At 43.1% G+C, this 17,188-nt stretch overlaps 1 protein-coding gene and 1 long non-coding RNA gene across 2 annotated transcripts; both read left to right on the top strand.

Moving 5' to 3' along the window:
• The first annotated feature begins 344 nt into the window (after window positions 1-344).
• Window positions 345-7,917, top strand: LOC116963625. The gene is made up of 3 exons (XR_006164865.1): window positions 345-458; window positions 6,173-6,281; window positions 7,439-7,917. It is a non-coding gene; the product is annotated as an uncharacterized LOC116963625 (long non-coding RNA).
• Window positions 7,918-8,133: 216 nt separating this feature from the next.
• On the top strand, window positions 8,134-13,288 carry LOC104364342 (survival of motor neuron protein). Its single transcript, XM_042787897.1, has 9 exons — window positions 8,134-8,257; window positions 8,343-8,414; window positions 8,497-8,622; window positions 8,922-9,095; window positions 9,513-9,656; window positions 10,672-10,743; window positions 11,271-11,381; window positions 12,244-12,329; window positions 13,042-13,288. The coding sequence occupies exons 1-8, from the start codon at window positions 8,219-8,221 to the stop codon at window positions 12,298-12,300; spliced, it is 795 nt and encodes a 264-aa protein (XP_042643831.1). The 5' UTR covers window positions 8,134-8,218; the 3' UTR covers window positions 12,301-12,329; window positions 13,042-13,288.
• The last annotated feature ends 3,900 nt before the right edge of the window (window positions 13,289-17,188 follow it).

The raw sequence follows: 17,188 nt of genomic DNA on the forward strand, positions 1-17,188 counted from the left end.
GTGCAAATCCAGGTGCCTTTCACCTCCCCCGTTCCAGCCAGCCCGGCGGCACGGCCGCCGTTACCCCGCTCCAACACCAGGCGTGCCGTGCCGTGCCGTGCCCTGCCTACCACGGCGTTCCCCGTCGCTCGAGGGGAGCTCGATGGCCCTAGACCTGTTCGCCAGGAGCGGCACCCCAACGCGTGGAGCGGCCGAGCCCCCTCAGCCCACGCGCGGGCAGCACCCGTCCTTCACCCGAGACGACCCTCCGGCCACGCCACCCACCCGCCGCGCGGCGGCGGCATGCAGCCCGCTGATTGGGCCAGGCCTTTAGCACCGCCTCCTGCGGGCCGCGCTGACGTCATGCCCCAGCAACGCTTTATAGGGGGCGGCCGCGGCGAGCGGCCGTAGCAGTCGGCGCAGTCGGCGGGAGGGGTGGGTTGCGCTGCGGTGGCGGCCTGAGCGTCTCGCGATGACACGTGAGTGCTGGCAGTCCCCCGGCGCCCCGTGGAGGGGTGGCCGGGACACCCCCCCCACGGCTGCGGGGCCGCCCGGCTCCAGGCCCGCGGAGATGGGCGGGCCTGGGTGGGCGCGACGCCCACGGCACCCCGGGGTTGGGGGTTGGGGGGGGGGGCGGGGAATGTTCTTGTGGACTCGGCGTCCCCGTGGCGAAATCTCCGCGGCGAGTGCGTGGGCTGCGGCTTCCCACGTCCTGCCGCCGTCCTGGGCGTGGAGCAAAACCAGCCTCACCTCGTCCCCTGGCGTAGCTGTGCTAGGGGGCGGGGAGCAGGAAGCAAGGTGTTGATCTGCTGGAACAACAGTAACGCTCAGTTTCAGTCCTGGCTACCGTCCAGTCTGTAAGTAAAGAAAGGGCTTTTACACTGCCGAATAGCTAATGCTACGCTGCTTAAATGGTGGTTGTTAAAGCTGTGGCTGAAAGGACGACAACAGGCCTTGCTAATCACCGTCTTATTCAAAAGTAAGGTCAGTATATCTAAAATGGCGGAGAGCAGTGAACCAGGCCTAGAATACTCTGCCTCGCCTCACTGATGGGGTTGCTGTTTAGGCTTCTGCATACACTTGGCAGTACAGAAACAGCCCGTGTTTAATTGTGGAGGTGCTTTTACATTTATGCTTAAAAATACATAGCTTCGAAGCCACTGTACTGCTGGCAGCTCACATGAAAACCTCACTGTAAACAGCTTGTGCACTAGTGGATCAGATCTTGAATGTGAGGAAGAGACAGTGTCATGTCCCACTCAGATGAGGGCGACAAATGACTTGGATCCAAAAATCTCTGATGTAGCAGACAACAGTAAGACAACTCTCAAAGTCCATGCACAAATGTCTATTAATTTCCCACAGTGTACTAACTGAACACATGATAATTGGCTAAGTACATAACAAATTATGGCAAGTGATGTAGTATGCCTTGCATTACTTAATCGTAGGAAGGGGAAAAAAAAAAAGGAGGGAGAGAGAATAAAGAAACTGAGATCACTAGTCTGGGGTCCTGCGTTGGTCCCATCGGAGTTCATCAGGAATTCCTTTGTCTTTTTCCCTTCTTTCTTTCTGTGGCTTGCTCACTCACTTCCCCCACTCAATTTATACATACTTTCTTTGGGTCTGTCCCTTAGGTCTACCTACATATTGCATGTATGGGGAGGGGTAAGGTGCTTAATGGGATGATATAGCATATTCAGCAGCATCAACTTTTATATACATTTTGTGGATAATGAAGCAAAGGTCATTTACTGGACAGATGGCCCTTGAAACTTTACAAGATGCACCAGAGCAGAGCTGCCCTTTCTCCACAGTGCCCCCCCCCCATCAGCTATATCCTGTGCTATCCCAGCAGCAATTATCTACCCTGTAACTGTAGTTTTGTTTCTTGTGAGTATTGGAGGCATTCGTTGGCTAGGAGGGTCTCCACTCCCCCCCATCCTTATCTCTTTCTCTGGCTGCTTTGGGGAGTTAGAAGTCGGCACTCAGAACAGGTTTATGTCTTTTGTTGCTATTTTTTTCCCATGTTCTGCATGATGCTAAAATAATCATAACCTAAAGCTAAAAAAAGGGGCACAGCATCTCACACTTGAGCATAGCAGAACGCTAACGTTTTGTTTCAGGATGACCTAGGTTAATACAGTGTCTCATACTAGAGGTATAGAAGCTGTGTTGTGCTACCCTAGAGTCCTGTCTGAGCTTTAGTACATGTTTCCAGAGTACTGGAACAACACTTTGTTGTCAGTCAGACCTGGACTTGACACTGTGGTTTCAAATGGACATATAGTATAATATAATAAGAATTGATTGCTTATTAACAAGTGCTTACTGTGCCTCAGAGTCCCTAAATTCATGGTACTTGTTGCACTGCCAAATTTCAGGATACCTGAAAATTGAATAAATCTGTGAAGGTGGTGATGACTAGATGAGCTGGAGGGTTTGTCACTTGTCTTCCATTATTGCTTTGTTATTGCATCAAATGGCTCTGTCTACTTTTGCTTTTGAGGCCAATCAAATAATATTTATTTAATGTTACTATGTGTATGGAATAACTGCAGACACCCTGCACAATGTTTGCTTGGAAAGGAAGTCATAAGGTTAAGGGTGGAGGATAACTGCTGTATGAATTCTCACTATAGCAGTGTGTTTTGACTTCCTCTTTCTTTTTTCATGATAAAAGATACTTAATTTCTTTAAGCACCACAGAAGAGCTGTTTCATTGCTGCTAACTTGTTCAGATGACATTCATGCCTTCTGAGTACAGTGAAACTCAAGAACCATTTATAGCCTGGAATGTATCATCTGCTCATGAGTCATCAAGTTCTAATCAACACCAGTACTGCTAGATATAGTTAGATGTTTTACTTCAGCTTCTGAACAAGTAGTGGCCCTTCTGCATGGACTTTGGGGACAGGATCTCACTGAATGTTAGTGAGGAAGGTGGAGCATGAGTTCTCTTAACTTTTTCAAAAGGTAGTCCTGTCACAGGTGAAGATGTAAGGAACTGAAGGAACTGATGCCTCAAACTTTCCTCAACATAGAATGCCTCAAGGACAACTTGTGGCCCTTGTGATTAGGCTAAGGAGTGCTGCCTAAGGAAGCATGGAGTGTATTGAAGGATACACAGCTTCGCTCTTGCAATTGTACTGCCATGTTCTTTAGAATGAGCCTCAAAGGAGGGAAGTGTGGACCGAGTGAAACCATATGTTCAGGTTAAAAGACTGATAAGAGATAAATAACCAAAATGACCTAAGCAAAAACTGAGGAAAAAAATAAAGGTGGGGAGGAGGGAGGGGGAAAAAAGGGGCAAATACAACCACTGACTCAATTGGACAAGGGGGTTGGTGCACCCCATTCCCCCTCAATGCATGTGCAGAACCCATCATCTACCCTTTCCTCATCTCATGGAAATGAGTTTGTGGAATACCTGCCTCTCTTTGTCTAGTATGCTCATCAGCTGATAAAGATGAACTTAAAAGGTGACAGAAAACTTTGTGTGTGCACCCACCACCCAAGATAACCGGACCTGAGGCAACACTGGAACCTGACTGGTGAACTGTACTCTTCCTCTTTCATCCTCTCCTCTTCTTTCCTTTCTTTTCTTTCTCATAGATTTTATCAATAAGAGACCACACTGCTTACTATCCTTTTCCAGGTTGAAGTTGTTTCTACCTCAAGTAAAATATTTGTAACAGGTCATTTGGTGTCATTTCACCTTAATTTAACCTAAGGGGATAACAGAACTTTCAAGACTCCCTGGGTTCCCGGTCCAGGTTGTAACATAAGTATATCTTCCAAGGCAGCAGCAGCCCTCAGGAAGCAGCAGTCATAATACACTATTTTCATTTGGGCTTCTGGCACCTCTTACCAGACAGTCCATGTACTGGTGTGAAGAATGCACAGAGCACCTGCTATCACAGGGTTGCTCTTGCCTGCTTGTTGACATGGCAGGTACCTCTCAGCTCAGAAGTGGGGTGAGTACAAAACTGTGGATTGTATCAACAGATTGCTGTTTAAAATTGACTTAGTCATAAACTGCTTCCATATACCTGAAGTTACAGGCACCAGAAGATTGGAGAGATCTATCTTTGAGACTGAAAGACAGTATAGGTAGTCTTAAGCCCAAAGAGAGACTGAAAAGAGGCACAATAGAAATTATGGGAGGATGGAGCTTTCATTTCTGAGTGCAGAAAACTGTGATCATGTTTGTTGAACAGCATAAGTGATTATGCCTAGTGTATCTGGAACACTTTGAGCCCAAAAGCAGCAGGGCAAGAAATACCAAGCAAGTGAACCAGATCTGACAGGTTAAAGCAGACCAGAACTGCTGTAAGGAGGTGGATACCAAGGAAAGATTGTTAGCTAATGCAGAAGAGTTGGTAGTTGTGGTAGCTATGGCCATTGCCTGGAAGACCCAAAGTGTTCAGATGCAGAGTTGCATCTGCTCTGAGCAGTAGTTGGGTTGTGCTGGTTTTGATGTCATGTCCTCAGGAATGTTGTCTGTTGGAAAAGTTTGCATGCCTAACTTAATAGCAATACAAAGGGTTTGTAGTCCTGGGGAAAGCTGCCTGGCCCCTGAAGAGGTGTTCTCTTCACTAGCAACAGTATCTTTATATATATAATGTTAGTCTTCTGACTTGTTGAAGGTGAGGCTAAGCACTTGCTAGAGTCATGTTTAAGTGCAGCACTTGACTTCAAATAAAAACATCTTTTGAGGTCACCTGTTTAATAGTATTTGAGTGTAATTAACTGAATGGGCTAACAGTCCATCACAAGCAAAGTGGGTAGAACAACTATAACTGTGCCCTTGCTGCCATACTAAGGGAACATCTACATAGAGAAACTCATAAAATGAGGAAGATTAAAAAATAGAGTTGTTGGTTTACAATTAAATCTAAAAAACATGCACAGGAAAAAAAGCTATAAACAGAAACTCATAACAGTGCATGGAAAGAACCTTCCTAAATGCTTGTTTGCTAATTCCTTCAATAGCATGAAAATACTCTTGCCTGTGAACAGCATTAGGGTTGTCCACCCTGTGCAGGGGTATATGCATGCACCTGATCAGAGACAGTGGTAAGTCATTTTATTCTAAACAAGGTGTCTTGATGAGGAACTGGAGTTTTTGTTGTGTCCCAACTTCAGCTTTGTCACTTCTTTTGCATGGGGGTCTGTGGTATATGGTAGGTAAACAAAGTCTTAGGCTGAAGCTCTGCAGCTGCCATAGCCTCATACTGCAATACATGTCAGCTGCCCTGGAGCGAAAATGAAACCTACATACAGCTGCTTGTGTACTATGTGGTCTTGTCTGCTTTTGTGGTTCCCAGGGTAACGCAACTGTAGTGCTTGATAGTGCTAGCTGACCTTCTGGAGCATGAATGCCCAATAATACATTATGAATCCTGTGCTGAGTAGTTTGGGGGACTTTATCCAATAAAAATTAAAGCCAAAGTTCCCATATATATATATATTAACTATACCGGTCATCTTCTAAGTAGCATCTGCAGAAGTTTATACTTTCTACAAACATATGTGAGGCCCCTAACTGCTATTACTAAGTATGAGCAAGACTTAAAAACTTCCTGGTGCTTGGCCATGGGATGTGGTGAAGTATGTCGGTGGTTTTGTATGGCAGCACTACAGACTGAGAGCAGGTAGATGTTTCTGGATCCCAAATACTTCCAGCCATTTGCTTTTTGATTTCTTAGGGGGCCTTCAGAAGAGTTTGAGGGTTTATTAACTTTATCAGGCTGCCTTCACTATAATGCCATTCTTATAGTCTAAAATGAATTTGTAGACTATCTTAGATGCTGGAACCTGCTTGAGATAGAGAGGGTGGCTCCCCTTTAGATAAGTTACTGTTGTCACTTTGCCTGGGCCATTGATGGGGTGGTCTGCCTTCTGTCTTTACGGGAACCTGCTTTATGTTTCTAGAAGGAATGTTGGAATGGATTTTGATGATCTTTTGGATATGACCTGTAGAAATGTGAATGTGACAACTAACAGGCTTTCATGCCTCCCACTGTGTACTGAAGGGGGAGACTGTGATGGAAGGTACTGCCAGCTAGAGAAGATAACTGCCATACCAGCTCCACAGATTGAGCCAAACCATACCACCTTTATAGAAGACTTTGACATATGCAAATTGTGTGTAAAACATAGCACCTGTATAAACTGTATTATCTTACAGGTGGAAACCAGCGTGAACTTGCCCGCCAAAAAAACCTGAAGAAAACTCAGGAGATCCACAAAGGGAAAAGGAAAGAGGATAGCTTGTCTGCTTCTCAGAGAAAACAGAGGTAACATCTAATAAAGTTGAGTGAAATAGTTGGGCAAAATAGGAGGGGAAAGCCAACCGTACCCTGGGCTGCATCATGAGAAATGTGGCCAGCAGGTTGAGGGATGGGATTCTCCCCCTCTGCTCTGCTCTTCTGAGACCCCACCTGGACTACTGTGTCTAGCTATGGGGGCCCCAGCATAAGAAGAACATGGACCGGCTTAAATGGGTCCAGAAGAGGCCATGAAGATGATCAGGGAGATGGAGCACCTACCCTGTGAGGGCAGGCTGAGAGAGTTGGGGCTGTTCAGCCTGGGGAAGAGAAGGCTCCAGGGAGACCTTATGGCAGCTTTCCAGTACTTAAAGGGGGGCTACACTAAAGATGGGGAGGGAACTCTCTATCAGGAAGTGTAGGGATAACATGAGGGGTAATGGCTTTAAACAGAAAGGGGGTAGATTCAGGTTAGATGCAAGGAAGAGGTTCTTCCCTGTGAGGGGGGTGAGGCACTGTCAGAGGTTGCCCAGTGAAGCTGTGGCTGCCCCCTCCCTGGAAGGGCTCAAGGCCAGGTTGGACGGGGCTTTGGGCAACCTGGTCTGGTGGAAGGTGTCCCTGCCTGTGGCAGGGGGTTTGGAACTAGATGGTCTTTATGGTCCCTTCCAACCCAAACCATTCTATGATATAGTTCTATGATATAATAAAATGGGTCAGAAAAAAACCAGTCTTAGCTGAAGCGGCATTTAAGTACTTTGCTTTGATTCACAGTCCATTCACATACCAGAGCATAAACTGTGGATGTAGGTTTTATTGTATCTGTTGTTAAACAGATTTATTTTTTATAACACCTGTAAAGCTTTTATTTCTTTTGAGCAGCTTTTTGTCTGGTATGAGCAGGAAAAGATGGTGTAATACTTTATTGAATATGTGTGATCCATGGTGTGCTTCTAAACTGGAAAGAATTATAAGGTCTACTAATCAAGTAGCTTGTCTGCCTCGTGGGGTACTGTACTGAAAAAAACAGGATAATAGAAACTGTGCGTTCATGGCTAAATGAGAAGTTTTATATAAATCTTTTTCCTTTCTTGAAATGGGGGTTGCTAAAGGGCAAAAACAAGCTGGAGGAGACTCTGCTTAGAAAAACAGTGATCCAGTATCTGAAATCCAACTTTTTTTCTTTACAGAGACTCTGAAATCATGCAGCAAAAACAAAAAGCAGCTAATGAAAGGAAGTCTCTGCAGGCAGGAGCAAAATGAGCTGCCTGAATGGAGAAGTGCAGCAATGACGCAGGAGGGCCTAGAAGATCATTCATAAGTGTCTAGCCATTAAATGATTAAACGTCTATCTTGCAGAGTTGTTCAATTGGCATTAGAGTATTTTCTGGTTAGCATAGGCTTAGTTGTCTGGAGCGCTGTTTCAAAACTGACTACTCTTCTGCATGCATGCGAATAAATGTACCAAGCAATACTCTAGCTTTTTGTTGCATTTGTTGGTTTCACTTAAGGGTTCCAGTAACAATTAATTTCTGAATCTGCTGTTAGAGCAGATTTTATTGTCTTAAAAGTGTACAGCTTGGAACACACTTGCAAAATGTTCTTAAGTTTACACAGGTCTGAACTGTAAATCTCAAATTATTTTTACAATAAAATGTTGCGTGAGAAACGCTGCCTAGTCTGAAGCGGTTATCTTGACAATCACTTGATTTCTGAGGAATTGCCAAGAACAGATAGAACAGTGGAAAAACGCAATGGAAGTACGGAAGTGTAGCAACACAAGTGTAAACGGAAATGGTAAGAAATGGACGTCGGGAGCACTACGGTGCACCGCCCCGCCGTTGGGAAGCGGAAGTGACGCCACGGCTCGCGGCAGCCCGGCGCCGCGGGTGTCCCCGCCCCTCGCGGCGCCGCCGGAAGTGACGGGCGCGACCGGGGGCGTGCCGCCGCGGCGCGGGCCGGGGCTCGCCATGGCGGACGGGGTGCTGTTCAGGCGCGGCACCGGGCAGGTGGGCGCCGGGGGCGGGGGGTACGGGGGGGGGGGGGGGGGAGCGGGGCTCTGAGTCGCGATAAAGCGGTCTGTCGCCTCCGCAGAGCGACGACTCGGACGTGTGGGACGACACGGCTCTCATCAAGGCGTACGACAAGGCGGTGGCCTCCTTCAAGGTAAGGGGCGAGGGGGGGCGGGGGGGGCGGCCGGGGGCGCTGGGCCGCCTCTCACTGTGTTCTTCCTTCCTTTTGGGCGAAGAACGCCTTGAAGAACGGCGAGTGTTCGGAGCCGTCGGGCAGGCAGGAGCAGCGCACGGGCCTGAAGAGGAGGAACAACAAAAAGAACAAAAACAGAAAGAAGAGCAGCCCAGCGCCTTCGAAACAGGTCGCCTCGCCAGTTAAATGCTGTCGGTGCTCGTGCTGCGTGTTGGGCTGCTTTGCGGTACTCAAAAGCAGCTTCTTCATCGCCTTGAGAGCAAGAAAGTCGGGGCGAGGGGATAATAATGTTATAAACCTCATTTATAATGAGGCTACGTTGAGCAGTTTTGCTAAATGCCAAGGGAAAACTTTCAGGGTGGGTGCCCTTTTTCCCGTGGTTGGGACAAAAAGTGGTTTAGAAAAAGGCGGCTTTCTCTGTTGAGCGTTGCAGCAGGCGTTGACTTGTTTCTCTTGCTTGTGTTGCAGTGGAAGGTTGGTGACAGCTGTAACGCCATTTGGTCGGAGGACGGCAATGTGTACCTCGCGACTATTGCTGCCATCAACCAGAAGAGAGGCACCTGCGTTGTTACTTACATGGGATACGGAAATCAGGAGGAGCAGAACCTGTCTGACCTACTTCTTCCAAACAGCGATGAAACAGTAAATGGGATGGGGAATCCTGGGGAGGTGAGGGAGGCTTTTTCATTCTTCTGGAAAGTGGGAGGATCGACTTTTTTCAGTATTTCTGGTACCACTGTGGTGTTCAGAGTGAGAATCGATACCCGATTCCATTGTGAACAGACACAAGCCAATGGAGGGAATGAAAGCATCCCCTTACTTCTCAAACTCAGGATGGAAGAAAGGGAGGGGACAACAAGAAATTCACGAGTGAAAGATAACATAAGTAAAATGGTGAGCAGAGAAGATTATGAGGTTATAAGACCTTTCCTGAGTAGAACTGGGAGGGGTGCAGAGACGGGAGGGTGAGGACTGGGGCTTTCCAAGTTTTTTCACACTCAAATTGCATGTGGTAAATGGCTGTTTAGTGCATCTCATAAGAATGTCTTGGTCTTCTAGAATGAAGATGAAACTCCACATTCAACAGATGAAAGTGAAAAATCTTTCCAGTCATATCAAAACAAAAACAACTGCACGAAAGAAAGATTCTCCCCTCAAAACCTACGTCTTCCCATACCACCAGCAGCCCAATGTCTGGGATGGGTAAGCTCAGCCTTTTCTGAAATAATTCACATACCACCGTAAGCCTGGTGTTGTTATAAATTCTGAGACAATAGGATGATACTTATCGTTGTCTAGAAACCAAATAACAGCATTTTGACAATGGGTGTACAGATATGCTCGTTAGAACCTGTTGGTGTGTCATTTTGTAATAATCTGGCCACAGTGTAGCCCTTCTGCAGGGCTGCTGTCTAGTGAGGAAAGCCTTCTCCCCACCTCTGCAATTGCCTTGCACCTTAAAAGAGGGTTGTTGTTCCCTGGACTCTGATAATGCTGTTAATGGTAGCACTGTTGATGTTTTGAGATTGCGCTTTCTCTAGGCAATTGGTATGTTTCACTGCACAGGACACTGAAGGCAGCAAAAGTGATGGCCAGATGTCATGGAAGCTCTCAGCTGCAGCTTCTCTATTGAATTATGAGGGCTGGAGTGTTCATATACTCTTCGGTTTTTCTGTTGTGTATGAGTCTAATAGTGCAGTTGAACACAGCATTACGTTTTCTAATGTTACTGTTTGTACAAGGGTTTTTTTATAACATTTTTTTTGATTTTTTTTTTTTCTTTCATATCCATAGATTTTTATCTAAGCTCATTTTAAAGACATTCAGAAGTATAATGGAATTTAGACAGCATATGCCCCCAGCCACCCAGGAGCAGAGAAATTACCTGTTTGCCCATGGGTAATAACAGACGTGTTTCTTCACATGAGAGTGCAACCACTGACTTCTATTTAGAAAAAACTTTTTTAAAATGCTTCTATTAACTAGAACCTTATTTCAGCACTATTTACCTCAGTGACGTGTAATGCAAGTTTTACTTTTCCAGTCATGGAATACTCCACAGACATAGCTACTTCATGTTGTTATTGCAGTTTCATTAAATTGCTGGCATGTGTTATCTTTAGTTTAAGGTATGTGAGTTGCTGCAAATAATTCTCTTAAATAAAATCCTAATGCCTGATATTTCTTTTAACTTGCACTATTCGATTTTTCAATGTAGCCTGGATCAAAATTCAGAGCATCTCCATCATTTTTATCCTGCTGGCCCCCACCCTTCCCAGCAGGACCACCGGTAAGTGATAGAATGAGGAAGAAAAGTGTCAGAGATGAGTAGTGGTGATCTCAAGTTTTCTAATTGAATGTGCTCACCGCCCGTGTTTTTAGAACACGCTTCTCTGTTAGAGTCTGTATTTTCCAGGTATTTGATAACTCATTCCATTATGTGTATTACAAGAATCTCATGTGCAAGGTCTGGTCTGCACTTATTTTTGTGACAGTGAAGCTGTTGGTAAGAATATCGAGAGAAAAAATATTTGAAGAAACTACATCTTACATTTGATTAACAGCATTACACTGATGCAGATAAATATTTTCTCCTAATAAAACTTTTTGTGTAGAGTCAAGCTACAGGAATCCTCTTTCTCCCAGGCTTTGGAAATTACGTGTTTTAGAAAATACCGTGTTATTTGACTCCTTTTCAGATAATGCGTTGACGATATGTTCCTATTTCAGTTTTATGTTTTCATCTTTTAGAATTGGTCGGTATCTCACCTGGCATATACCCTATCAAAACAGACTTTTTCCTTTGTGATTTCTTAGTTGATTCCTCCTCCACCACCTATGAGGCCAGACTCTCCTGAGGATGATGAAGCATTGGGAAGCATGTTAATAGCCTGGTACATGAGTGGTTATCACACTGGGTATTACTTGGTACGTGCCACATTTGTCTTGAAGTGTCTTTGCAAGTTTTGCTTTTGTGTTGCTCCTGCTGCTTTCAGTGAGAAGTTAGACAGGGAGGGTTGCTCTATAGATCTCTTGTTCTAATTTATTTTAGCCAAATTTAAATGTATTTTGTATTGTATAAGTATTCTCGTCCTTGAGTAGGAGTCACATGAGCCAGCGTGTCTGTATAGTTCATGTTGCTTTAGTTCTTTGTTCCACCAGCAGGGTTCCATTAGGTACTTTGATAGCCAGTGTTTTATAGCCATTCTGAAATAAACAGTTCTGTCTTTATAGACAGGTGAAGTAAATCCAAGAATGTTTATTGTGCAGTAGCCTTCTGTGTATTTTCTTAGAGTTTGAGTGGTAGTATCCCATTTAGGATCAGATTTGGCATTTTTTCAGAGGCTATTCACCAGTAATTGTTTCAGGTGGTTATGAAGGTCCAGCAGGAGCTGTCAGCATAGTTATGAAAAATCTGTGACATGAAGTATTGATTTCTCTTTTCCTTTGTACACTTATGAAGAAATAAAATTACAGGAAGAATTAAACTCTTTGCATTGAGGAAGCTGGAGAGGCCAGATTTGGTGCCATAGGGTATCTTCAGAAGACTAGTTTGGGAATTTCTTGCTTCAGATTGTATATAATTGTGGACTGCTTTAATTTACTTCTCATTGAACAAGGAATATGTATTTAAAATTACTATGTAGAGCCACTGATTATAAAGAAGACATAGTTTGGCTTCTGCCCTTTTTAATGAAAAAAAAAAAATTTCCCAAAATATTTTTTTTGTGACTAAAGCTTTTATTTCCATGTTAATAAAAACAAGGTTTTACTAAACTGCATCCTACAGGGTTTAAAACAAAGTCGAATGGAAGCGGCACTGGAGAGGGAAACACATGCAAAATAACTGAATATTCATCAGTGTGTTGAAGGATTGTGAGTATCAGTTTTGTGCTAAATGAAGATACAGTGTTGCTTGACAAATTTGTTTGAAACTGCAGATCCTTTCACAAGCTGTCAACAAGTTTTGAATTCTGTGTGAAAACTGTGAGCTTCAGGACTTCCATCCACCTTTCTGGCTCTCTACAAAGACCACTTCTGCCACTATTAATTCCTTCTTTGCTTATCAGCTGTGGAATAGTATTTTCTTGGCTAGGATGAAGGAAAGTATTTTATTGCTCTGATGAGAGGTTTAACTACAGCATCTCTCTACATCAAGATTAATTATAAGAATTACCTTCATTTTTTAATGGGATATTTTGAAAATAAAAGGTTGTTAAGTGAAATGCATTTTTTTTCATCTACGTACACATCTTCAGAAGCAACTGCTTCTTTATATAGATGGGATAGCAGAGTGTGTAGCTAAACTCTTTTCAGGACAAGATCAACATTTCAGTTTGATAGTGAGGAGCAATTCTGTTCTCATTATTTCAGTGCCTGTGCCTTTATTTGAAAACCTTTATTTAGAATTTTTCAGTATGTTCAGCTCCTTACAGAACAAAAACTGTATTCTCTTGGGGAATTGGTTTTGTATTTCCTGTGACAACATCTAATTTCTATGCAGTTGAGTAATTCTTGTTTGCTTGTTTGTTTGTTTAAAAACAAAAAAGCTCTTGTATACTAATTTTTGTTGCTTTTTTAAATCCAGGTACAAATCTTTCCCACTGAGAGGTGTGTATCACTTGTGCATTGACGGTTGATGGTGAAGGTAAAAATTTTCTCAAGACAATTAATCTCAACACTTTCTTAACATTGAGCTTCCCCTGATGACAAGTAAACAGATAACTTGACACTAGTAATTATATGTCCATTGAAATGAGCTATTTCTTAAAGACCTCTAGTCAGAAGTATTTAGAAAGCACTGCATCAATAAAGCATTTTTTACCTCACTGAAACAATCTTAAGTCTTTTTACCACGTGATAGATTTAAGTCTTTCAGCCCCACATGGTAGATTTCCTTTATCTCTCACTTCAACATCTCTCGTATTCCTCAGCGTTTTTGTCTGAATGACAACACCAGAACTATCAATTAATGTATACTCTTTTAGGAGGCTGCTATGGCAGCAATGTATGTTACAGTGGCCACCACTGGCAATGACCTGGAAAATGGTATACCATCATAGTAAAAGAGATACCTTATGGGTCTGTTTAGTGTTTTGCCAACTGACGGGGTTAACACAAGGGGCACAGACACCAAGCTGAAGAAATAGGCTTATTTTGCTTTCGTTTAAAGCAGCAGAAAGAATAAGCAAGGTAACGCACCTAGTCATTGCTACATAAAGCTGGCTATAGTGATTAAGAAAGATCCATCACCAATTGCCCTCCGACTTTACCATCCCCCCGACCCGTGCACCAGCTGGGGAGCTCCGTCACAGCGAAGGGTCGCAGAGCCTTTCCCGGCAATGGGAAGTCCCACGCAGGGCGTCCGCTCGTAGGTGGGGTCTGCGTCTGTGCTGGGAGAGGGCCCGGCTTTTGTACAGTTTAACAAACAAAAAATCTATAAAATCTATACAAAACGCACGGGAGATACCTGGTAGATTGACGTGCCTCGCTCGGGCGTGTCCAGATCTGGCCAGGATCCGGGCACGTCTGAGGAGTTCCTGTTTTTCTTTACATTTGGGATTTATAGTTACTTTCTGCTGTTTATTTATAGTTCCCAGGGATTGTTCCCACGGTTGAATTTCATGCTGATAAGATGCTGGTTGCTGGTCAGGGAATTCACTCAGAAGTCAACTTTGATTTGAGGCCTATTGTTTGGGCCTTTTCTGTTTCATTTAGAAACCTGAATATGGCAGCTGGATTCAGAAAGGTTAATTTTTTGTTTCTAATGCTTGTTAATAAATTTCTACTTTTCAAGCTCTGAATTTAGGGGTGCGGTGTGTTTGGCGTTGTTTTTACTTTTAGCTCCAGCAGACATCTATCTGTTGGATGAATCGCTGAAATACACCAGAAAGTTTTGCTTTGTGGCATTTTTCTGCATACGATTACTAAAAGTAAACTAGAAATAGCAGACTGTGGAAAGGTGATGTTAAATGTGGATTTAGAATTCAGCCCTTACAGTCTTAACTTGTAGAAGAGAGGCTGTAGCCACAAAACTAGATGGTAATTTTGTTAATGCCAGTGGTTTGCTGAAAACTAGCCAAATACAGGCTTGAACTTTGCTGCATTCAGTTCCTTTTCCTACTGTGGTCAAGTGTCAGACAATCAGTTTTCCCACAATTAATTGAGTAAAAATAGAAAGTCATAATCTTAACTTCCCTAAGCCATGTTGAAAGCTTTTTCTTAATTGTCTAGTTGAAGTATATTAAGATTGCTTGCAGTGATGCAAAGCTTCTAAATAAGCTGTTCAGCAACTGTTCATTGCTAAATAGGCAAAACTGCCACCTGCCTCGGTCAGCTAGTCCTGTGTTAGTATCTGGCATTACGCTAGAGAAGGTGGCCGCCATCAGTTTTTAACACTAGTAAAATCTAGCATCCAGTATTTTTAGGGCAGTCTTGACCATCAAAGGGTTTATGATTTTTAATTCCTAAGTGATTAATGTAATTAACTTCACCGCAAGCAGAACTGAATAGAAATAATTTATTTTAAATAGGCTTTAAGCAAAATCTTACCTTTTTCTTTGGAAGATACCACTTAGATACAATCTGTAACAATATTTGCAAAGCAAATCAGGTTTTTAGTTACGTTAATCCTGTCTTCTATTCCTTGATCCTTTTACATTAACCTAACCCTGCCATAGAAGAGATGGGCATGTTTCATCCTGGTAAAAATTTTACAATATATGTTTATTTTCAATGCAGGTGTATAATTCATAATACAAGAAGGAGGAGGCAAAAACCCAAACCCTTACACTTTCAAACTTTTCTAAGTCTTGAAAAATTGGTCAAAGTGGTAAGACCCATTGCCAAGATAATTTTAAACTCCTAGACTGTGGATGCTGCTCCTTGATGATATCAAATATTTTAAGGTCCTCTGCATCAAGGAGCCAGCCCACCATTACTATTGTCACAAGACTAGACAATCGAGAAACACTGGCCAAAAGCTGTCACTGTTGATGCACTGGCTTTGATCTGATGTGTGAACACAGGGCTAATGTCCAGCTCTTTTAAAGCAGGCATGTTATTTATTAAGTGTTCTAAAAAAGCTTCTCCAGCCAGTTTCTGTAACATCATGAATTACTAACAGCAAGAGCTTTTCAAGCTTCTGGAAACCTCCACAGTTTGCAACCTTTGCTGCAAAAATAAGCAGACATCACTAAGGATTTAGAGATGCTCGAAACCCATATGGAACATGAATGAAAATACAGTGAAGCTGAGGTATTGTACATTAAAAGTAAAACAAAGTTCTTGCTATTAGGTTGAAAAAAGTAAAACTTTGAACTCATTTAAGCATTTTAGTACCATCAGGCTGAGGAGACTGATAAAAGAGAAGATACTTTAGCAGGCACATTAATACCTACTAGAATAAGATACTAGTGTGTTTACAAGTGCTCGAATACCACCTACAAAGCAAAGCAAAAACAAAGCAAGCTTGTGCAACCATGTGAGGTCAGACACCAGATCAGCTTTGCACAGATGAAAGATACTGAGTTGGAACGATCTCTTCCTGCCTACGTACCATGACATACGTTCTTCAGCCTTGCCTTATGGTCATCCTACTTAGAGAATGGGACTGGATATATACTAAAATGTATGTCAAAAATAAAGGAAGATGATATGATCTACTTAGCATTTTCTTACAAAAGAAGACATTTTCCCTAGCCTTTATATGAGATGGCAGTTTTAAGACTATACTAAATAAGTATTAAATTCAATAAATATTTTGGTAATACACAGTTTGAACAGTTAGGACATAATAGCTAATATAACTAACAATGCAGCTATGAACTTCTATTTTAAGGCCGTCTTTTTTCCCACTGATTTTTTTTCATGTAATTCACATTGCTTTGATAGAAGACAAGGGGAACTATGGAGGCATTTCAAAAGAGGTTTCAGCAAAGTCTAGTATATAAGCAGCCTGAATATGCTTTGACAAGCAAGAAATATTTTGGGCTGTGTATAGCACAAACAGGAAGAAATTATGTCCATTAAAAATTATGATTTGCAATTGTAATCTATAGAAACAGAAGATTAATGTATGCTGAAGCAGTATCTACTCAGAAATGTTATTTCATGTTTGAAGTTCCTTCGTGTAAACTCACCTATTTCTAACAGGCTCTCATCATCCAGGCAGGATAAATGAGAAGCATCTGAGGTGCAGCAGGTAGGTGTAAACACTGCTGAACAATCAGTTTGGCTACAGACATTATTCCCTTCCCTGCTAGAAGGATGAGCTCCTCCGGGTTAAGAACAACACCTAAATTGTATGCTACAGAGAGAAAAAGACAAACTTTTCCATTAAGATTCATAGAATAATAGAATGGTTTGGGTTTGTCGTGGTTTAAACCTGGTCAGCAGTCAAACCCCACGCAGCCGCTCGCCCACCCTCCCCAGCCCAGGGGATGGGGGAGGGAATTGGAGGCGTAAGAGAAGACTCATAGGTTGGGATAAAACCAGTTTACTAATTGAAGTAGAAGAAAACAATAAGAGAAAGTACAAACGGGCAATCCACAGTGCGACTGCTCACGACTCACGGACTGATACCCAGCCCATTCCTGGCTAGTGATCCTGAAACCACAACCACAGCAGCAAAAGAGGAGCCTGCCGTTCCCGGCCACCCCTCCTTTATATACTGATCATGACATTACATGATATGGAATATTTCATTGGCCTGACTGTGCCCAGCCCAGTGCTCT

This window comes from Tyto alba, unplaced genomic scaffold, assembly GCF_018691265.1.
Source record: "Tyto alba isolate M040663 unplaced genomic scaffold, T.alba_DEE_v4.0 Super-Scaffold_13, whole genome shotgun sequence".
NCBI classification, from domain to species: Eukaryota; Metazoa; Chordata; class Aves; order Strigiformes; family Tytonidae; genus Tyto; species Tyto alba.